Here is a 23,606-nt window from a genome sequence, read left to right on the forward strand (position 1 = left end):
CAAGGAATTTGCAATTGGAGTCATGAGGCTGAATGTCTCCCAGGCTCCAAGGCTGGTAATTGTCCCAGACACGGGCTGCTGGTTCTGCAGTCACAAGCAGATTGGCCCAAGCAGCCCCTTCTCCTGGGGGACTGCACAGAGCACATGGGGCAGGAGATGTGCCCCATCACTGGCCACAGCCTCCCCTCCTGGGCCCAAGGCAAAGGCTCCATTAAAAATGAAAGGCAATTGTGAGATTCCCCAAGGAAAGAAAAAAAAGCTGGAGCTGTTAATGAGTACAATTAGTGTTGTAGTCAAGCAGAATCAGAAGAAATAATTAGCTCCTATTGTTTCCGTGGCATCCAAATTGCAGCCATGCTGGCTTTCCAGGCAGCAGCCCATCATTTGAGGCTCACCCCAGAGGACAGGGGGTCATTCCCAGCCCCTCTTCTGGTCACAGCTGTCACGCAGCTCTGAGCAGCAGGCTGGGCCATCGCCCTCTTCTGCTAAACCCACTGGGGGCCCAGTTTCCCAGGTGGCCAGAGACTTACAAACCCCAGTGTACAACAGAAGCAGGCTTGGCCCTGAATTCAGCCAGTGCTGCTGGCTCTCCATCGAGACAGACAGAATGAAGGCAACTAATACCAAACAACTCTTTGTCTTGGTTTAAGGGAAGCTCAAATCCCTCTCCACAACAAATAGGGGTGGGTACAAGCCACTGCTAACCTGGGAGTATAAAGAAGAGGCAAAGATAAAGCAAGCAGCCTAGAGAAATACCACCACACTGAATTTCACACAGCAAAAAATGAAAGACTGAAAGAAACAAAGAGACCCAATAATTTATTGGCAGAACTGAAAAGGGGCATTTGAAAACCACAGGGCTGACTCTCAACTGGGATGCTCCTCCCAGCTGCAGAGAGATTTATAATACTGGTATCCCTCAGCAAAAGGCTCTGATGTTGGGGCAGAATCCCAGAGATCCTGCGTGCCATGTAGAGAAAGACAGGAAAGTGCTGCAAGATGCGGCCCCGAGGGCCCGCTGCTAATTGAAAGGCTGCCTCCCGCCCCGCTGCTAAAAAAAAGTTTGTGTAAGACAAAACCGGCCTCTATTGTCACCGCTGCTGGAGGGCTTCAGGTGGATCCTTCCCCCAGGGAGGAGTTCGAGAGTGGCCCATGAGTCCCTTCAGAGGTCGGAGGCCACTCTCAGTGCTTTCAACACGGAGAGAGGAGCTTAGTGCCAACTCTTGTTCTCACAATGTGATTTTTGTGTTTCGAAAGCTTGAATTATCCCTGGAAAACAGAGGGAAGAAAAAACGTGGTTAAAGATGTGCATTCCTTCAGATCACAGCACCTCCCCATTCTCCTCACTACAGCCACCAGTGCTGCCATCCCAGTACATCACTCAAAATCAACACTTGCTAAATCTCCCATGCAGATCTTCCTAACTACTTCTACAGCTGACTTCTCACACAAGTCAGCTGTCACTCCAGAACCCTTGGAACAGAGGGAGATCCTGGTTCATCCCCTTCAATGAGAAGAAAAAATTGTCATCTCCTGTGAGCAAAGCACATGATAGAACGTGGAAACCTCCCTGATGGATTCTGCTGTTTAAACAACTTGCAAGGTCTCTTCCTTAGCAAACATTTATCTCAGGGATTCTGATTGGAACACAAATATACTATCAGACCAACCTCCCCCTGCCTCTGTCCCTCCTGTTTAGTCATACTGTCAACAAGTTTAGCTCTCTGATCTCTCCTACCTTAAATGTATCTAATCTGAAAAGGGTGTTTTCCTCAAGTTTAAATAGACAAGTTGCTTCAGCAGCTTCTACACACTCAGAGTACAGCCACAGGGGCTATTGACCAAGGAAGGAGTGCTGGTCTACAAGCTCCCTCAGTACAGTCTCATGGCACTGCAGCAATTGAAGATGGGGCAGGTTACAGAAATCTGTTATTGCTTACTGCCAGCCTGTGAGCAGCAGCAACAGGTAAACCATACTCCCACATTAATGGGTACTGTGTTGAAAAAAAGGAGATTACAATTACTTTGAGAGGATAGGTTTGGCAGCTCTTCCCATAAACAAGGACAGGGCTGTAAGGTGCCCAAGCCAAAACATTTAGGGATGCCCCAGGACATATCAAATAGCTGAAGAGCAAAGGCAGCAACTTCAGCAGCAAGGTGCTGTGCAGGACTGTGAAATTCCACTCAAATCTGTGAGCTATCATGGTGTGCTGCCAGCAGCTACATGGCAGCAGTACCAGCACAGGCTGGAATACCTCCAGGAGGTGAGCTGGAGAACTGGAAGAACAGAAGGAAATAAAAACCACTTTTCAGAGTTTAAAAAGTTACTCTGCTATGACCCGACAGCAAAAACCATGCTGCAGAAGACTGGGGTTCACCTTTGCACTTGCTAGAAGAGCAGGCTAGGCTGCTATTTGGAAATGTGATTCAGGATTCATTAACTGGATTCTGGTTAATTTGCAACAATGGTTTGGCTTTCTATCCCATACTAGACTTTCACCTGTGCCATCTACCTCATGAGGACAGCATACTTTAGGTAGCTCTTTAGTGGACAGGTTTTTCCCTATTTTTTCCCTCCTTCTGCCTTTATTGGGGTGCCCCAGGCCCTCTGCTCATCCGTGCTCAGCACAGACCACCCAATACAGATGAGAGCTAAATGAACACTGCCACTGTTTTCCTGTACCCTTCAGAGCCTGGTATATCATTAAGTGAGCTGGTTTCCTCTTCCAGAAGGACACGTGAATGTCATCTAACAATAACAACATTACCAAGTGCCTGCGTAGTATTTTGTAAACACTGATCCTCACAAAAAAACAAACCTGTGAGGAGAGAGAGGTTATTGTTTTCACCCATGACTTCAGAGCAAGGTATGATAACACTGCTCGCCCAATGCTTTTGAGGGAGGTTTTGGGATCCCCAGCAGCTCCTCAGAGCTCAGCTGTGCTGGAGCAGCTACATTCCACTGCCCAGTTATGGGAACTGAGCAATGTAAATGCTTCCTTCCAGCAGATTCCTCTGCTCTGGCACTCAGCAATCCAGTGATCCCACTTGGCTACAATCAACCCAGCTCTCATGGCCAGGCCTCTTGCTGGCCTTTCTTAAGGGCCTGCTGTCAGGGAATTGGGCACTGCAGGGAAAAACAATCTGAGCTGTGAGGCTCCCAGCAGCCCTGGGCTCACCTTGGCTATCTTCTCTGCACATCTTGGCTGACTACCAGCAGGAGAGAGTGGTTGTCTCATTAGTCACAACATTATTATTTCTACCTACAGTAGCTACTGGGTGTCCTTCCTGAACAAGCTTTTATTGACCAATTAATTTATTCTGTTCCAGCCCACTCTTAAAGAGCTGTGTGTCAGGCCCCAGGTGCCTCTCTCAGTGTCCACCCTCTGGATGTGCTTAGGATTCATTTACCACTCCATACCTGCTTACAGTCAACCCTAGGCAACACACCCAAGCTGAAGACATACCTCTCAGCCTCCTGGGACCAGGTCTGGGATACAAGTGCCTCATACACACGAAGGACACATTAGCATAATAGCACACAGCACTTCAACAGAAAATGCTGGTGTCTGGTCAAAAAAAAAATTTAAAAGTAATTTTGACGTTTGGAAAAGAACAAATAGCAGAATGGGCCCACCATCAGGCCCATAAGACAAGAGAACATGCCAGCCCACGGGAAGAAGGTTGGAAGCTGAGAGGTATGCCATGGAGTCACATAGGAAGAAAGATGAGGCCCTACCCTGGGTGTGACAGAGGGAGGGGGAGCGTTCGATCAGCGGCCACTGCTGTTCACCAGGCCATGAAACTCCTCCCAGGCCCTGGCAAGCCAGAGGGAAAAAAAAAAATGAAATAAAACCAAAAAATAGCACTTCAGATCAAAGGCTTCTTAACTTTTAACGAGAGCAGAAACATTCAATAACGTTTAAAAGGCACTTGTCTTCAGAGAGCAAGGCAATATTCTCTGATAGTCCTAGTGGATAGAAGCATCCTTAAAATCCAGCCAAACATCTGACAGCACAAGGCAGCTAAAGCATTCTGCACAGACATGAAGCGTTCCCACTGGCTGCTGGTGATAAAGCCACATTAATACCCAGAGACAGGTATGACCTTCCTAGGCACAAATGGAATATCCATTTCCTATTGCTCATAAAATAGCCCATGTTACGTCTTTCTGGAGGATTATCACATTCCTTGGCTGGTTAAACTCAGCCAGTTACTGGCCTCATGCTTTGCCACATACTGCATACGCAGGTAATCCCCCCAAAAGGGGCTTCTTTCAATGCCACACAGCTTAGTTCTTACAAAATTCTTTAATAAGGCAGCAGAATCCAATTGCTATTAGGAAGTCTCATTACGCATTGTAATCCTGCGTTGTTAATGGCGACCCAGTAAAAACATCACAACTATTTGAAATGAAAATGTTTTAGATAAGTTAGAGGGACAGGTCCAACACTGCATTCCCTGGTGGAGAACGTTCCTGATGGATGAAGGCAGCAGACTGAAAAATTGCTGTCGGTTTTATGAAGGCAGCATACTGAAAACCCTCTCAGGGAAAACATGCTGAGGTTAATGTGAGCATGGTTATTATCTTCTAGGATCAGAGACATCAAAGAACCTCATAGTTCTCCATGCCCAGCAAAACAGTACTGGTGCCTATAGCACATGCCAAGCCATTTTCTGAAGCCACAGAGTCCCATGGAGCTGGAGGGACCTTAAAGAGAACCCAGGTCAATCATAAACGCAGACGACCCTCTAGATTTTTTTGCTGGTACTTCTCAGCTACTTCACATTTTGTTTTGTGCGTTGCCTCATCAGGCCACTGCAACACAATAGGAGAGTCCAGAAATGGAAACCCTGTATTAGTCAGCACCTGTGCCACAACTGGACCACCAATGTGGCTCTTATCTGAGCCTCAGAGTCAAGCTCCCAAATGGAATTTGCAAAAGCAGCCCAGGTGTCACATGCTCTTTCCCAGCCAGTCATAACCCAAATAAACACAAAGACCTTGGAGTTCAACAGCCTCACTTCAGAAGAAAGTTAGGGAAATGAGAAACTCTGAATCTGAAGCCCTCTTAGTTGCTGGTAATCTTTGCACATTTCCAGACTTGTCAAAGAGTCTCCACCTTCATGTCTTCCCTCCAACCTCCCTTGTATCTCTACCACATTCCCATCACCCACAATCACTCTTTCCTCTCCCATAGTTCTCCCAAACTTGTAACTTCTCAGCAGAAGAAACACAAGGACAGATTACTTGTCATCATGATCGATAATTTATTACCCCTTTCACACTAAGGAGTTCCTTGTTCCAACATCCCAATAACATCATGCACAGTCCTTCATCTCTGTCCTCAACAGACATAGAGAGAAAGCTCTTCCAGCCAAGAATTTTTAATTCAAGACCCTCATATGTATTATAGTACTAATGACTCCAACTATCTGCTGACTTGACTGAAAAAATCCACTAGGATGTGTCTGCCCTAATGTACCTAAACTACACTAGGAGAGCAAACTGCTTTCATTCCATACTGAACAAGGCTGCCAGTTAATTTCATCTGGCAGAATCTTTATGACCTGTGACATGCCAAAGGCACAGTGCCAGAGAGTCTAAGAGGTTATTTTTATGTATAGACATTTTTAGTACCTTATTGCCATACTGTCTGCACAGCAATCAGATACTCAGTGAATTGATCCCCAACACTTAGATTATTCCCATTGAACAGATGGGAAATGGAAACGTTGGCAGGCTAAACAAAGCCAGCCAGAGCTGTTCTTCCACACTCCTTCCTGACCCACAACTGTTGAAATTTCCCACCTTCTTCCCCACTGCCCAGGGTCAGGACCCAGACAGAGCTCCCTTTAGCCCCAGCAAGTAAGTTGGAAGAAAAAAAAAAGAGAAAAGAAGCCACTATCTCCCCAAAAAGAATAAAAAAGAAAAAAAAGAGGAAGACTCCATTAAAAAGAGGAAGGGCAGTCTTAGTTGCTTCAAGGGGCTTTCCAAATCACTATTGTGCAAGCAGCACTAGCTGTTTTCTGCAAACATCCTTAGTTAAGTCCCAGTAATTTGCCTCCAGTATTTCTCTGTGCAACCCTGCTCCTTACCTTCTCCTTCCTCAGCTAAAAAGGATCCAGAGAGCTGAGTGCACTTAGGGTACCTTACAAAGGGCACCAAGGTCTGTCTCTTTTGCCAGCCCAGTGGAACCTCCCAGCACACTGACCACTCACTACACTCTGTGGGTGTCCAGAGCAGCTCAAACTCTTCCTGGGTGATAACCCTGGGATTTGTTCCCAGCCAGACAAGAACTTGGTGACTAACAGCTTGAAAAAGACATCTAGAGTAGTCTTCTAGCCTGAAATAATTCTGTCACCTGTCTGGCAGTACCTGGAGCAAAGGCAATATAACACAATTAAATAAACACAACCAAACTGACCTCCTTGAAAAAAAAAAATTAACCATGAAATAAATAGGTTATAGGCACTTTTTTCGTAAGAGACAGGCCACCAAGATAAGGAAGCCTTTCACAAAGTCATGGACACTTCTGAGTAAAGCATATTATGTTGATGGAGAATGAATCACTGAATCCACCAATTCAAAGACCAGGTCTATGCAAGTGCTCTTAGACTTTCAGCACCTGGAAACATTACTGGAACTGCAGAATGGAGTGCTAAATGAATGAAGCCAGTATTGCAGAGACTCAGGAGAAGAGGACAGCTATCAGATCTGGAACCTCACTGCTCTCCTCTAGATTTTATTCCTGCTCTCAGACCTGAATGGATGAGGGTGAAACAATGCAGCTCTAGAGCTGGCAAGACCCAAGGCACCCTGCCTTCCCCTCACAGGCATCAGACAATGTGTGAGGGTCCCCTTTGCACACCTTTTCTCTTCAGGCAAGGTTAACCCTGCCCACTCCATTTAGGGCACAGTCAAAGACACAGGTGACACAAATAGAACAGCAGCACTGAGAGGTTCTCCTAAGGTTTTGGAAATTAGCAAGCAAAGGGAAACCAGTGTTTTAAAACCACAACAGTTACAGGATTAGCTGAACTCTGCTGTGACAAGGGAGACCTCACAAGCACCCTACCAGCAGCTGACTTGTCTCGTAAACACTGATCTTCTTGTGCAACACCTGTCACTTCCACAGTGATTTCTCATCTTAATTCCTCACTTTTTTACCATTCCTCTCTTTTTGTCCTGAGAACCTCACCCCTGCAGTCTTCTTACAGTGCATTATTCCCTCCATAGGATATCCTCTTGTTTCCTACCTACAATATAGTCTGAGGCCATTTCCTCCAGCTGCCTGCAGTGAAATGAACCCAGTGCCAGCTCTATTAAGATCAACTATTCTTCTCATTTACTCAAGCCATCCCATTAGTTATCACTGGTGACTTTAAAAGGAAAGGATAGTTTTATACCCTGCTCAGCTCTCACTGCAGCAGGCACTTAGGAATAAGCAAAGCTTTGTTTCCAGAAAAAGCAGCCTTGCTTTAGAGCTGACAGGACAATCTGTAATGTCACACAGCAACCAAAACATTTCCACACCAGCCTGCTCAGTGGTAACCTGCTGATGCTCACTGCTCTGGCCTCTCCTGGCACTGGAAGCAGTGTTGCTGAATTTGCCTGGGATTCCTGGACAGTGTTGTGGGTGAGAGCTCTCATGAAAGGAGATAGTCACTGACCACACAGTTATCAGTGCAGAAAAGAAAGGCTGATAAGCCCACACAGGGCAAGGCAGCCACGAACTTCATGCTGCAATGCTCAAAGTCACATGTGAAAAGTCACACATGCAGGTACCTGAATATTTTCAGTGGTTTCACTGAGACATAGCCAGGCTGTGGTTGGCAATCACATTCTGCTTTCAAAAAAAGTGCAGCTGCTACAGCAGCAAAAGAGGTTGGGTATTTTGCCTTTAATTCCACAGGAAGTACCACTGTCCATAAGTCACTGTCACTTCTGGACCTTGTCACCTCCAAGGTTAACAACATAGATGAACTGAACCTATTAAGTGGTTCACTGCATCTGAGTGCTCCTCTCTCAGTGCACCTCTGAGGGAACAAAGAGAAGCAATTTCTCTCCAGCTACTGAAACAAGGTAGCCCACAAAATGTCACATATGTTCTCTTCAGGTGCTCAGCACTGTAAGGCCTAAGGTACTATAAATCTCCTGGAATTTAGCAGAGTCTAAGAGATTGTTCTAGCTTTCCTAGCAAGATTGGAAATTCATACAGACTAGGCTGACCCTTCTACTTGCTGGGATTTAGGCAGCTCGTCAATATCACGAGCAAGAGAAAGGACAAACACAGGAAAATTGCAATGAAAGATCTGCTTATCTAGCTAAATGCACAAGCCCCACCACTGAGAGCAGGAAGGACAGAATGCAGAACAGCTCCTTGGAATGGCTGTGACGCAACAGGTACTTTTCAGATGCAGCTTGACAGCACCACCACTTTCTGAAACAAAGGGGGCTGCAGCCTCACTGACAACTCATGAAAAATGGTGTCTAGAAATGATTTAATATGAAATACTTCATCACAAAAGGAATATACAAAACCTGAAACACAGGGCTCAGGTTCCACAGTGAGAGGCATGCTAGCAATTTCTACAGAAGCATTCATTTACAGTGTGTCAAAAGCTAATCCAGGTCAATTCACTACCTAAAAGTCAAGGTTTTGAGAAATACCTGTTCTTTTCTTGCTAAGCAAGCTCCCTTCCCTGAAGCACAATCAATGCCAATCAAACCCTGCACATGAGCAGAGCTCTAGTGGAGAGATGCAGCCCATACAAATGAAAAATGCCACGAGCCCCCCTCAAAAGGCAGCCCTGACAAAGCCTAGAGCACAGCTCTTCCATTAGAGCTTTTCATGAAACACAGCCAGAGTGTGAATATAGAGTGCTGGCTAGAAAGCCCTCCCCAGTCATAAATCACATGGTACATGTGCAGCATAAGTGGAGTTTATTCATGACGGACAGTATTTCAACAGGACTTGATAGATGGGTGAGGAAAAGGAGCCAGACTTCATGGAGGATAGAACTAGTTACACTAGAGATTCTTTATTAGTGAGAGAACCTTAATGATATGAAGCTTATCCAAGCAGAGTCAGACTGAAAGCTGGGGCTGTTCTGCTCTTCTCTGTCACAAAGCAGTCACCATCACCTCTCTGCAGCTGCTGCCCCTTGCTGCCTGCTGGTACCAGGCAAGAGAGGCACAAGTTGGTCTGTGCATCACTACACAGAAACTCCACTGACAGCACTTCTGCTCTGAATTTACACCAGTGCCTTTGGAAGGAGATGCTGGAGAGCATTGCAATCAGACTGCTGCAGCTTAAGCTAGGCAATGGGAAAAAAGGGGCTTTCATGATGCCCTACATGGCAGAAGGTTAATTGCTTAGACCTACCTGACTGGGACATCATCAAAGCAATTCCTACTAACACTCCTACCCACAGAAGAATGAGTGGGAGACAAGCCAGTTGGCCTCTACTTAAGAATTGCTCCCAGCTGTAATCTGAGCTACTAAACTTGATACCTCCAACACCTGTTATTCTCAGACAAGCTCATTTTGCACCACACGTCAGCAGCACAAAATGAAACACGGATGCTATGCAGGAAGAGAGGGCAGGAAGCACAGCATGTTCACTGGTGTAGGGAAATGAGGCCACACTGCTGGCTGCACCATCACTCAAGGCCTTACACCTGCCAGAGCAAAAACAAACACTGCTATAGAGGCATTCTCTGTGCTAGGAAGTGCTGGTCATGATAGCTCACAAGGGAAAGGCCACATCACTCCCATTCTACACTTGCTACATGAACCACCACCACAGCTTAGGACTGCTGGCTCCACACACAGCTTTTACTACAGAGACTGAGAAAAGTCAAACGCCTCCCTGCTCTCACCACAAAGCCGCATCACCGCAGCCTGCAGTCTGCTGTTGCTGCTGAACAGGAGTAAAATACCCTGCTGCGTGTCCACATGAGCACAGTGCTATTTCCCTGCATGGACAGAGAGTCCATAGTGCCCTCTCCTGGCAAAAAGTGCACGAGAAACGTTAGTGGCAAAATCGCAGAAAAAATCTCTTTCTCTTCTCTTTTCCAAGCACACAGGAGGGAGGGCCACATGGAACACTAAATGCTTATAGGCAGTTTCAACGAGATTTCTGTATAATTACTAGTGACCCACACTCAAAATTGGAAGCCAGCTGTGTGCTAGAACCAGGATGGATCCCATCAAACTGTCTGACAGCAGACTGATGACAGCATGATTATGTGGAACAAGCCAGCATGATGAAAGAAAGTCATGAAAGATACTCGCACCTTCATTACAAGCAAGATTAGAAAGCTCTCTGCCCCATCAGTGTCTTACTCATTTCACTTATTTTTCTGTGTGCACCTTTTCAAGTATTAATTTAACCAATATGACCTAATCAGTTTATAGTTTAATCAGTTATGACCTATTAGTTTACAATACACTTAAGAAAAAAAGAAAAACAACATATTACTCACTTCTAACTAATACCTATATATGCAATTTTTCATCACTTTGTGGGAAATAAAAGTCACCCTGAATGGCCTGATATGGTAAGCTATAATACATTTATTTAAAAATACAGCTGTGCTCTCTGTGTACCATGATCTTCTAGTCTTGTTAAAGAGCCTCTGTCACCAGGGCCTGGAAGACTTAATATATGACGTTTATTATGATTAGAAATCATTTGTACAGCACTGTAAATTCACACAGCACTTTCCCAAGACCATTTATAAGTCTAATGGCACTATAAATCCCTGTTAGCTTCCGCACTTTATTCCCTAGAATCTCTATTTATTCAAATTATTCTACTGCCCCCACTGCAATCTTGTCTTTGAATACATCGAGCCACAGTCCCACTTTGGGCTGCCCATCACCCAAGTGACAGGCTGGGTGGATTGTTAAAACAACCCTGGATCATACATTTAAAAAAGAAAAAGGTTTTGCTCATAGAACCAAACACCCACGACAACCACACAGGAATTTGGCTTTCAAAGCACGCTGGCAACAAACGCTGCTGTTTGCACTTCAGTGTGCAGGAGCAGCCCTAACGCACACAAGCACTTCTGCCAAGGCCCGCGCCGTGCTCCGAGCTGCTCGAGCACACATGCACCCTGCAGCACCCCCCTGGCCAGCACACATACTTGATGCTGTCGGTGTGGGTTTTGTATTCCATGATGGTGTTGGGAGGTAGGTTGAGCACTCTTCGTAACGTGTCGCGTATCCGGGCTGTCGTGGCCTGGTCGCTGGCTGTCTTGTTCCATATGGAGATGATGTCCTCCTGTGGAACGGCATGGGAGGGAGGGAGGGAGGGAGGGAGGGAGAGGTGAGCACAGGACACTTTTTGCAGCCCTGCCACATGGAAGCACAGTTCTCAAAAGCACTCACCTGGAATCGGACAGAGACGACGGCCCCACAGATTTCTTCCCCCACCATGAACTGCTCTCCCAACATGGCCAGAATAAGATTCTCCCAGCACCGCGATGCTAAGCCCTTCCGCAGACGGATAATCCATTTACCACCATTTTTGTTGGCATCATCCTAGGAAGAGGGGAAATAAATTGATTTGTTTTCTCCTAGCTATTTTTCTGCTACCCAAAAGACAGCAGAGCCACAAACAGGAGCAGATATTGATTAGGTGGGGCAAGGAAGGTGTTTTCAAGCAAAAGCATTTTATTTCACTTCTCCCCCATATAAGCAGAGACAGAGGAAAACCACTTACTTTGAATACTAAGTACTTGAAACAATGGCCCTCAGCCTTCCAGACCAAGTTCTATGCCCTGATGACTTGAGTTCTAGCATTTTGATCCCACTAGCAAAGACTAACACCAGACTACCAATTTGCACAAACAGATCCAGACGCAAGGACTTTAAAACTACTCCTAAACTTGAGACAGAGTCACCATTTGTCTAATCCCCTGTCCATGCAGTTCTGCTGTAAAACAAGATCCCTGTAAAACAGGAGAACCCCCTCATCATAGGGCACGGAAGGCCAGTAAAGGGTTTGCAAAATGGTACTTTAAAAGCAAGCAAAAAATTGATAAACATTTTCATTCCACATTTCCAGGAATGGGCTCACAAGTTGTGCTAACACAGAAAGGACCACCCTATTCTCTGACATTATCACACACCATACAGCTGAATGTTTGTCCCAGCCTGTGGTGACCCAGGGAAATAACCAAAAAGAGGGGAGAAAGTAAAAGAAAAAATTAATGCTAAGCACCCAGTCTGTCACCTCAATATTGTGATTCTGTATCTTGAAGCTGACAAAGAGCTGGAAACTGCTACAGCCTCCCCTGCTCCCCAGAACGCACAGCTATGTCAAAGAGCAGCTCCTCCTCTGTGCAGAACACTGTGGCATTCTCTGGTACAACACTGTAGCTGGGAAATCTTACAAGGTGAGAGGGGAACAAATTCCGTCCAAAGCTGAAGACAGAGAGGTAGGAACAAGTCAAAGAGGTGGCAGTTAGGAAGGGTAAGGGAAGACAGGTCTAGGACAGAAACAGAGAACAAAGAATGACTCAGAGGGGACTGCACAAAACAGGACATCCCTCTCCAAATCCCCAGCAATCCCCTTTGCCAAGCTGGGACACACCTTGAAGATGCCAGGCAAGGCAGCCCAACCCTTCTTAATGAAATAAAGTTAATTTCATTTTCGCCTTAAAGCTTCTCTAGGGCTCAGATAAAACTAAACATTTGTCTGCTCTCTCAGACACAGCAAGTGCTAACAAAGCAATCCTGAGGAAACATGGAAGTGTCAGCATAACAGCAGCATTCACCTGACTCTTACTTTTCAGGTATGTACTGGACTGAAAGGGGAAGGTGTCAGCTCCAGACAAACCTCAAAGCATGACAGGAGCCACCCAAATCAACATAAGTTCTAAGAAAGTGGCAGAATCCTGTGAGAAGCAAACTGCTTTCTCTTAAGTATCCTTGTTTTCCAAGTTGTGAACATCACAGCCTGGGAGCTGGGTTTAACTCTTCAAAGTTTCCACAGTGACTAATGGGCATCAGAAGAGAGTGCTATTGCTAAAAATATCTCAAAGGTGGCTTAAGCAGGTTCAAAGCTAGAGAGAGAGCAGTGATTGGGAGGCAGATGCTGTATCATGTGCTTTATGATTGTTGTTAGTTTTCTTTCAGGTTAAACAAGCTTCGGTTCAGTCAAGCATTTGATTTTCCTTCACCAGAATAATAATGATCTGCAGCCCAGTAAATCACCAGGGATTATTATGCTTAGTGCTTCTGACTTTACCAGAAAAGGCACAGATGGATGCAGAAAAAGATCAGAGCTACACACAGGCACATATGTACCTATAAGAATGACAGTAACGAAGGACTGGTTTGGAAGAGAAAGAAGCATAAAAAAAGCCCTACAAAGCATGCAGCAATGGAAGGCCAGAAGTGAGATCTCAGGTCCTCTTCTAGAAATATAAGAAGGAAGTAGGGCCAGAAGTAAAAATACTAAAGAATCTCTCCACCTCCATCTTAAAATGTCTACTGGGAAATGCTTTATAGAAATTCTGGTATCATTAACTTGGGGACTCTGGTCGACACATTGTCTGAGGAATTTGCTCACCAGGAGTGCAAAGAGGGTTAAACATTTTATATAAATAGTGTTTGCAGTAACTGGCTATAAAATACCTTGCTTAAAATAATTGCTAATGAGGGTCACATATAAATTTCTCAAGACCAAGCAGTATAATTAGGTACTTCAGAGAAACACATAAAATACCCATATTGTGAATGCTATTGGTCATTGCTGGAAGCAGGCCAGGAACTGGGAGAATTATTTGCTGGGCAAAGATTCTTTTAAAATTTCTTTTAACAGATTTGGATGGAAATAGAAGCAAACTAAAGTGCCCTGGAACAAAACCAAACCAAAACAACAGAACCAAACCAAAACAAACGAAAAAAGCTAATAGTAAATAAAAGGCAAAGTTGTTTCTCCAGCTCTGTGTGCAGGCTTTTAACCATATGCACCTCCTTGACTGAAAAAGGAGGGTTGGTTTTTATAAGCTTTGTTGAAGAGGTCCAGTCCTTCCAGAGGAAAGCCCTGCACTGCTGTCACTGGAGGCAGCTATGGGGTCCCCCCTCCATTGGCAATGGCAGTTCAGCAACCTCTGCTGGGGTGCAGCCAGCAACTTCCCCATCTTCCCTCTCTGGCAGCAGGACTGCCAGGTTACATGGACAGAGTTCTGAGGACAAGCTTACAGGAAACCCAGACAAGAGGATTCCACCCAAGAAAATCTAATGGAGTGCCACTTAATGACAAGAGTTCCTCTACTATAGAAGGTTCCTTCCAAAATATTGCGGGAAAATATCAAGGCAGAAATGAGAGCTCCAACTCACCTCCCACATGGGTTTGATGCCCTCTTTGAAAAGATGGAAGTCACTGTGGCCTGTCAGGTCCCCAGGACGTACCATGTGACTGTAAAACCGCCAGAACTGTTCCACCTGCAACAACACCAACCACACAGTGAGGCTGCTCAAACTGGTCACAGTCGGGATTTCTATAGGAACAGGCTGCCATTTTTGCACCAGCTCTCCAGAGCCACCTTCCCCTCTTCTGCTCTACTCTCTGTCACCAGGGTGTTGATTAGGCAACACAAAAGGCAACAGTAGTGTCAGAGCCTGGGTGCCTGTTTCTGACTGCCTCCATTACCAGGTGACCGCCTGAAACATTCAACGGGTGCCTCTAAAGTCACTCAGTGCTTGTCTGAAGAAATCTGTACTAAGGTAACAGCTGCTCTGGACAACAGTTCCAAACATATCTTTTAACTCCTACTGCCCAAACTTTCAATCACTGGGTACGTGTCAAAGGCATCAGCTACAGCGAAGCCTCTTTACCCTGCATAACCACTGCTCTCTGTGACCATGGAAACTGCGGAAGCCTTCAAATAAGACCGTTTTTTTAAATTTAGTTTTATTGTATGCAGATTTTAAGAAAAAATATACATTCTGGTGCTAATTTAAGATCAGAAGGCACTATTCAGAGTTTTTATTTAAATACCTCTTACTTCCTTTTACAGTCTGCCATGGTACACTTGGACCACTTCACTTCAACCAGTTCCATTCTGGCACCCTGTGTCTGCTTGAGACAATCTGACTGTAAGGCAAGGGATTTATTTTTTATAGTTCTTAAAAGTAGCATATTTATCTTTTGAGAATCTCTGGGTAAGAAAGGATTTGAGAGAGGATGGATCTTTAAAGTGAAACAAGGCAGTGGAAGTGGAATTTCCATATTTTAAGAAGACTCTACTCAGTAAGACAATAGCTATTAAGCAGACCAGCAGTGCAGCTGGAGGGGGCAGACATCACTCCAAGCACTTTATCAGAGACCTTAATGACTTGGTCAGCACTTGGAATTCCACTCCAATCTGTGACCTTTGCCATCCAAGCTGGAATTTGCTTTTATAGCCAATAAAATTATGAACCAAGACTGAGGAGGGGTCAGAAGCAATCTATTTTTGTCAGGCACGTCCAAACATCCGTGGGGAAATCACACTCCCACAGTGAAGGAATGTGCCCTCTAGTGGTTCACATTTCACAGCTTTTAGAGCTTTCCACTGAAAAGCCAGGAATAAATCTGACCACAGACTCAGCTAGACAATTCTTTCTGAAGTTTGCTCTTCCATCTCCTTAAACAAAATTTGATCCCAAACACATTATCAAATATGCTGGCCAGTCTCTCTCCATCCTAACAGAACTGTAGCCAACCATGGCAACAAATTCTCCGTAGCAAAGAGCAGAATACTCAACAGAATACAACAGAATACTCAACAAGATGTTCTCCTCTAAAGAGGTAAAAATCAATGTTAAGTCTACACTGATTTATCAGACTGAAAAGTTATTGCCAGAACATCAAGTGGCAGCCACATTTTTCACCCCCTGACCTGACAGTACTTGTTCACAGAGGCTAATAGGAGCAGTAACTACCCACAACAACAGGCTCTTCTTCCCACCCTTATCCTGTGTGGATACAGTCACACAACCCAGCTCTCAGACAGGCATATTTTTAGGCAGCCTCCAGAAGGAATAAAGGGCTGTTTTTATAAATCATCATATTACAGATATACATACTGGTGGGCATGTATATGCCCACTTAACATTTATAAGAGACCCTGAAAAAACTGGGCAAACACCAGACTTAGAAGAAAAAGGAAGAAAAACGCCAACAGACTTCCTGATCTCTAGAACAAGTAATGGGGACTTACTTTGCTTACAGATCTTGAGCTCTTGAGGGCAGGCTTACTCTGCCAGCATCATGCAAAACCCAACACAGCCTGTCCAGGACATGCTCAAGCTTATTCCAGGAACAAGCAACCACAGAGTGGAAGGAGAAAGGAAGAGCAATTTGCCTTCCAATGAACTTGACTGCAAAATCAAACTGCACCTTGTCCATCACTTAGAGACAGACAACAGGCCACCAGCTGTTGGCAAATACAGCATACCAGATTCCAAACACAGTCTTTGTGCTGGGAATATGGGTGGAGGGAAGTGTGTGAGGGACAGCACAGAAATGGAACAGAAAAGCTGTTCCTTCTTCTCTTGCTCCAGCCATAAATTAACTGCATGGCTGCGCTTTTTTTTTTTTCTATTATTATTCCAACTAGTACCATGCACAGAGGTCTAGCACAGGGCAAAGGAAAAGTGCTAAAGACACATTTCCTGCTGAAATTCAAGAGCTCATTTGCCTTGGCAAATCACTCATTGCCACCAGGAGCAGCAGCACACAGGGAGCAGGCCAGGAGGAGCAGGCTGTGTGAGTGACAGTGTTAGTGTTCAGGAACACATCATCACGAAATTATTATATGCAGGTGCTTTTATTGACGAGCTCTGGGTGTCAGGGGTACACAGACCCAAATCTGACCCCAACATGGTTTCGAGCTGAACATGTTTTATATTCTATCATTATATAACTTACATATTAATTATTAAACCTACATTGTTCTATTGTACACATTGATTTCATCCAAGCACGGATTTCTCGTGATCCCCCTCAAACCCCTAACATAGTTTCTCATGACTCTTTAAACAATAATTATATCTAATCACATCTAACAATCATATAATTTATCATATACTGACTACACAGGTGCACTTTCACACGATCTAGCAAACACAAGGCCTAACATTTCCCAGGGCCTACCTTTAACATTTTTCCCAGGCCCTACTAAGCCTAACTTTCTTTCTAGCCCCCCGAATTTTCCCTGATTTTGGACTGTTTTCCTAGCGCAGGGGACAGCAGGGTACTCACGGAGGCGAAGGTGCCGATCTGTTTGATGTTCTGCTCGTAGCTCTGGGAGCTGGTGGGCCGCCCGGGCGTGCGCCGCGAGTACCAGAAGGTGTAATTGTACTGCAAGGGGTGCTCGGCTGGCCCCGGCACCACAGCCTGCAAACACAAAGCCTTGGTTACCCCAGCATGCTCCTCTAAAAAGGGGCAATGGGGAAAATTGCATTTACAGCATAGAAAAGCAACCATTCAAGCCATCGTGACGGAATTATTTTAGTCCTGTGCCTGTCTCAAAGGAAAAAAAAAAGACAAACTAAAAAGGGAAATGTGAGACCTTTAACTTTTTCAAATTAAGGAAAAAAATAAAAAGACACTTTCCTCCTCTGGGAAGGATAAACCCCACTTATAATGAATCATGATTCAATTGCAATTAAAACTCTTTGGTGACACCAACTGCCTTAAGCAACCAACACCCCAGTGCTCTGGGAAGATTAATCTAAGAACTTGTTATGTCAGCTTTGGCAGAACCCATCACCAGCAGTGGGCAGTGATCACTTTGCAATTTCCAAAACACTGATTTCTCATTAAAAATACTCCTAATGAGCACAAAAGAGGCTAATGAGAGCTCATTAACCAGCAGTCAAAACTTACAGAGAAAACCCCAATCAAAGCTCTTGTACTATTTGATATTGTTACAGGAGTTACCAGGGTTTAAATCTCTACTTTCCTCTTGACTATGGCAAGTTTACAAGGGTTACATTGCTTCAGACAGAGCACGGGGGGCATCCTAAACAAGGACTGTTTCCTAAACAAGATGAAAAAAAAAAAAACAAACCAGGGGAGATATATGCCTTATGCCTTCTTCACCAGGCTGCACTACACACATGGACATGTCTTAAAAGTAATTTCAACAGTGCCACAAACACTGCCTGCCAAACCACCTTCAAGCCACTACTGTCCTGTCAGACAGGAGTCCTTTCCCCATGTACTCTTCCAAATTTGTTTTTGGATGAAAATAAAGCCTTATTTCTCATTTCCATTCCAAAGCCTGGCAGGGCACCAGCTATGTTAGTGAAGGAAGCATTCACCCCTCAGATGAGAGACCTCCAAAAGTGCCATCAAATTACTGAAATCAAACATAGTCCCTCAGTCTTCACTGCAGCAGTAACAATGCACTGAGACCACAGCCCTCCAAGACATATTTTCCTCATCCCTGAACTGGGGATTGACTCCCCAGCAGTGCCACACCATGCCCTAGCAGAGGAGTGAGATTCCAGCACCATACCTTCCTCTTGGTAGTACTCTGTGGTTTCTCACGATCATTCTTTTCCTTCTCACTGTCTTTCTGTGTGTTATTTTCCTCATTCTGGTCATGGTCTCCACTATCATCATCTTTCAATCTGGTAAAGAAAAATAACAAAGAGAGCCATCACACAGCTGAGAAGGTTCATACCAAGCCCAGGCAGTTCTCTGCTCCAAAGCTCCTCCATGGTACAAGGACCACCACAGTTTGGACATCTACATTTGACAACCCACACAGTAAAAACCACTTCTGCTTTCATGCCCATCACAGGCATCTTGGGTAAGCACTTTTAAGCCGAAGTGAACAACGAAACAGCTTTTTGGAATAAACTCAAGCAGTTTGTGCTGGATAATGATAGGCCACAGGAAACCCCAGTTACTTGTTAGGGTTCCCTGCTATTCAGGGGGCCCACACGAAAACCTGTCACCGCACCTCTGCTGACTCTTGCCCGCCCCGCTCCCCACGCCCCCCAGCCTTGCAGAGGCAGCGCCTGGGGCGAGCAGACACCGCGCCAGCAGCCAGCACCCCACAGGTCTCTCCGCCCGCCCCATTCCCTGCCAAGGGCCGGAAAAGGCGAGAGACAAGGGTGGCTACGAGGCGACCCGCGACTCCCCGGTGCGGGCCTGCCACCGGCCCACCGCCCACACCTCTCGGTGCCGCGTCCCCTCGGGGCCGGGCCGGGCCCCGGCTGCAGGGACGGGGCTGTGCGTAGCCCGTGACTCATCGCGTCTGGCCCGCCCGGCGCCGGAGCAGCGGCGGGAGGCGCCAGCAGGACTCGGGGCCGTGCAGGCCCCGCAGCGGGGGCCGGCCGGGGGGGCTCGGGGGTGACACTCACGCGTCGAATTTGTTGTTCATCGTCGCTCGCTGCCGCCGCCACCCCCGTTCGCCTCAGCGACTTCCGCCCTGCTGAGTCCGCTCGCGAAACTCTTCCGCCGCTTCCGGCGGCTCCGCCATACCCTCCCGCGTTTCCCCCCGGAGCCGTAACAGCGCGCACGGCGGGCGGGAAAGGGAACGCGCTGCCGGGAGAGCCCTCAGGGCAGCGCCGCCATCTTGGGCGTGGCGTGGCTGGCGCCGGGGAGCGAGCCCGAGAGTTACAAATTATTAACGTAATTAATTTTGCTCTCGTAAATACAGTTTGAGAACTCAGTTACTCTTCAAAGGGTTTTCCCACCTTGCCTCCTGCGGCGACAGGGAACCCCAGCTCGACGCCCTCCCCATCGGTCTTCATGTACAGAAAATGGGAAAAATGTCCCAGTAAAGAGCCTGCAAGCTCCTGAAGTGATAATGGACACTTCGGAAAGAATAAGGGCATAGTCCCTCCTTCAGCATCTCCTTGCACTTCATGAATCTGTTCCCACATTACTCCATGAGCACAGAGTCTTTTCACAGTGCTTTGCAAATCGATGACCAGTAATTTCTGCTATCTGGCAGAGTTAGTAAATAGAGTTCTGAGTGCCATAGTTTCTGTTTCTCTATCAATTTGTGATGTGGAAAGAGTAAAAAAAATCGTTGCCTATGTAATCCATGCATGAATTTTGCATGCTAAGCAAGCAAAGCAAAAACCCGATATTAAATCACACAATATTATAACTTGGTGCAACTCGGTCTACTTAAAACTTATTTATGCTAAACAACTAATATCTCTGATCACTCTGTCAATCAGGAACATGAAAAAATGGTATTCGGCATATATAAGGCACTACATATCCCCTGTCCTACAGTGTGTGAGTGTATGCATCCTTGTAAAGCACAGTAATGTAATGCTGGCATTCCTACCTTACTACTTGAAAGCAAAGGCAATGAGTGTCTCAGCAATATCCCTGAAATCCCAATAGTATGGCAGAACAGGGAAAAGGGCCTGCCCTCCAAGTCCTAGGCTAAATGTCCTTACCACTGGCCCTCCCATCCTGTTGCCTTACAGGCTCAAACCTGTGTTCATAATCTTAGAAGACATGGAAAATTATTTAGAAATAAATAGTAGCAGAAATAGTTCAAAAACTCATAAAGAATTTCCTGGTTGGTAACAAACGGGATCCCTAAATGGGATCTGTGTGCTCTGAAGACCAGCAGTTTACCAAAATATTTCAGAAAGAATGTGTTACACAAATCACTATGGAGACCTACTCATACAAAGATCTTTTACATAGAGTCAAAAACTGATGGCTTAAATTGCCAAGATATCAATCACTGTCTTGAAATTGCCTAATGTAAGTGCCAAGTAATTATTATGAGGTAAGAAACAGGGTCACACTCTGTTATCTCCTACTTAATAGCTTATTTAGAAATTATTAGGCACTCCTAAAGATTGATTTTAGAGCACCAGAGGATGCAGTAATTATAGTTATCAAACTTATAAAAGAACACCACTAAAGCCCACTGAAGTGAAGGCCTCACACTGATCAAAACCCCTGAACTTGGACCTTAATTTTCTCAAAGACATCTTCCCCCAAAGCCACATAGGTCTTATCTATTGGGAAGACCACTTACATCCGGTTGGATACAGATTTAAAGTATTCTGCTAATACAATAAATTGCATATACAGGCAGTGTCTTTCTGAAAATTCTGTGGGTTTTATATTTAGCTTGTACCAGTTAAAAGACAAAGGTTGTTATACTGTTATACCTTTATACACTGACCTAAATCTTGAAATCCTGTATGGAAAAATGGTACATCTCTGCAATAAGACAGGGAAACTGAGAACAGATTTGTTCATATTATAGCATGTAGATAACATCCACCATCCTATTCCCAGTGAAGAGTTCCTCATGAGCTGTTCAAACTCACCTTTGGGTAATTTTGCAGCCTGGGACAAAATGTAAACACAAGATGTCATGCCTGACTTTGCTTTTCTAAGGGTTGTACCCAAAGCTTAGTGGCATTAAGTGATGCCACTAAGTGACAGGGAAGCCTTGCAGTGTGGTGTCCTGGGTCCCTACAAACCCTGGGCTCACTTGTGCTGCTGTTACACACCATCTCTTGTAAAACTGCTTTTGCATATGGCAGGGTTGTTCAGTCCTTGTATTCAGTTCCACAGGATGGACAAATGACAGCGTGTGACACCTCTTGGAGTCATTCTGGATTAAAAAAAAAGGATAATAATGAGCATTCAAGAATTGTTCATGTGCAGACTATGCAGAAACTTGAAATTCCCAAGCCACCTTACAGTGGAGGATCAGGGCAGCTGAATCAACAAGAGCCATGAGTGAGGACACAACATATCTAAGTGCAGCTACACACATTTCCCACCTTGCACCTCCAGATATTCCATCATGGAGTGCTCAGCATAAAGTGAAGGTGGTGTGTGAGCCTGCTCTGAAGAGATCTGTGATCACTGCACTCGAAATGTAGAGAGCGTGCCATCCTCTGCCTGCAGGTAGGAGACAGGCAGTGAGATTTAAGACTGCCTGTCTTAAATGGGAATAATGGTATAGCAAATTCCCAGCAACAGATCTGTTTTTCATCACAGGCTGCATACTGAGTTGGTGGAGCTGGTAAGACAGCAGCCTTGTTGTTCTGTTAAAAAATATGATCTTGCAGAACAGGAGGACAGCATATAGTAAGTTTTCTTTCAGTCTGGAGTGGAACAACATCACTCTATGTTTTAGGTTGAATTCAAAGAAAGAAATAGCTCAGCAGTCTCTCAGGAAGAAAAGGAGGAGAGGAAGGAGGAGTGCTGCTGGAAATACTTTAACTAGAAGCATTTGAAATATGTAGCAGCTGCCTTAGAGACAATTACTAGTTACCTTTAACATCTCATTCAGGCATGCAGCAATGAACTCCTGTGGCTGTGCAGGCACCCAGCTCTTCTGGTGGTGCCTGATCTCAGCCTCAGTAAGAGTTCATAGATCCTGCAGGTGTATCTCTGCCAGCAGTCTTCTCATCAACAAAGGGCCCGAGGGTCTCAGCAATGATGGGAAAGTGTCCTGGAGCTGCACCTGGAAATACAAGCAGAGGAATGCCATGAACATCTTGGCTTCACAGAGCACTTACAGGCTGAATGTTCACAGCTGAACTGTGCCTAACCATTGCAATGATCCACAACTGTTACTTGTCTGACTATAGGAAATGCATGACCACTTAATTATTTAAAAAATTATCTTGTAGGGAACTGTGTTAAGGATGACCATTACCATATATTTTCTGATTGCCTGCTTTCCACTGGTAGCTTTCAGATCTATCAGATTTAAATTCCCATAAATACAATTCTTCTTAAGTTTCTAAGTGAAGTCTTTCCCAAATGACCTGTTCCTTTCTAAATTTTAAGTCAACACTTGTCTGTAGTTCTCAAAGCCGCATTCATGTCAGCTTGTCCTGTTTATTCTGGATGGTTCTTGCAGCCCATTCTAACACAGGAAATCAGGGTTATTACGAAACCCTCCAAGGCACAAGCTAAGAGGAAAAACCTGATTCTGGCCCCATGGCAAATTTGATGCTGCATATTATATATGTAAAGTCAGGCTAAGTCTCTCTGAAGAGAGCTGTTACTGGAGATTCAAGGGTCTGTGGGCATAGTAAGCCAGGAATGGTTGCAGAGGGATCATTATTGAGAAAGAAGGGTACAGCAGTGAGTGCTGGCTGCAGCAGAGCTCAGTGTTCACTTTAGAGCTCTTCTTCCTCTCTGTGCCTTGCCAAAGAACAATCACTCTGTGCCACAGCTCACTGAGGAATGCTGTCAGGTGTTGATACAATCACAGGGAAGCCCTTGCTCACCTGAGGCCAGGAGATGCCATGGAATTCTGCCATGGCCTGGGATCCTCTGAGCAGCCTCTGGCATACGACAGCCTCTGTAGTGAAGCAATATCCAAAAAGCACATCCATTTGATGGCAGAAGGGAGGGGAACAGAGAGATCCATGCCTACAAACAAAGCAAGCTGCATAATTAACTTCTTTCGTAGGCTCTTACCCTTTGTTACACTGAGCTCTTGATTTGCATGGGATTACACAAATAGCTGAGACTGCAGGAATCAAGAAACAAACTGGGGGGTTGTTCTTCCAGCACCTTTAGAATGAGTGGGGGCAAGACTTCATCCTACAGGAAAGTGCAGAATCAGCACA

General features: G+C 45.3%; 1 protein-coding gene across 2 annotated transcripts; it reads right to left on the minus strand.

Annotated features, from left to right (window-relative positions):
- Positions 1-798: 798 nt before the first annotated feature.
- EIF4E2 (eukaryotic translation initiation factor 4E family member 2) lies at positions 799-19,466 on the minus strand. Of its 2 annotated transcripts, XM_066556488.1 has the most exons (8): positions 19,386-19,466; positions 18,533-18,647; positions 17,272-17,406; positions 14,364-14,468; positions 11,403-11,555; positions 11,159-11,295; positions 3,740-3,818; positions 799-1,269 (listed from the first exon to the last, which is right to left on the minus strand). In XM_066556488.1, the coding sequence occupies exons 1-7, from the start codon at positions 19,403-19,405 to the stop codon at positions 3,773-3,775; spliced, it is 711 nt and encodes a 236-aa protein (XP_066412585.1). In that variant the 5' UTR covers positions 19,406-19,466; the 3' UTR covers positions 799-1,269; positions 3,740-3,772. The 2 variants fall into 2 exon arrangements, with proteins under 2 accessions (XP_066412585.1, XP_066412586.1); XM_066556489.1 differs by lacking the exon at positions 3,740-3,818.
- Between the last annotated feature and the right edge of the window lie 4,140 nt (positions 19,467-23,606).

This window comes from Molothrus aeneus, chromosome 10, assembly GCF_037042795.1.
Source record: "Molothrus aeneus isolate 106 chromosome 10, BPBGC_Maene_1.0, whole genome shotgun sequence".
Taxonomy (NCBI): domain Eukaryota; kingdom Metazoa; phylum Chordata; class Aves; order Passeriformes; family Icteridae; genus Molothrus; species Molothrus aeneus.

Coding starts and splice junctions, on each gene's coding strand:
- EIF4E2 (XM_066556488.1), bottom strand. CDS start 19,405: ATGAACAACAAATTCGACGC. Junction 18,648..19,385: donor ATGAACAACAAATTCGACGC/GTGAGTGTCACC, acceptor TTTCTTTACCAG/ATTGAAAGATGATGATAGTG. Junction 14,469..17,271: donor AGATCGGCACCTTCGCCTCC/GTGAGTACCCTG, acceptor GTGTTGTTGCAG/GTGGAACAGTTCTGGCGGTT.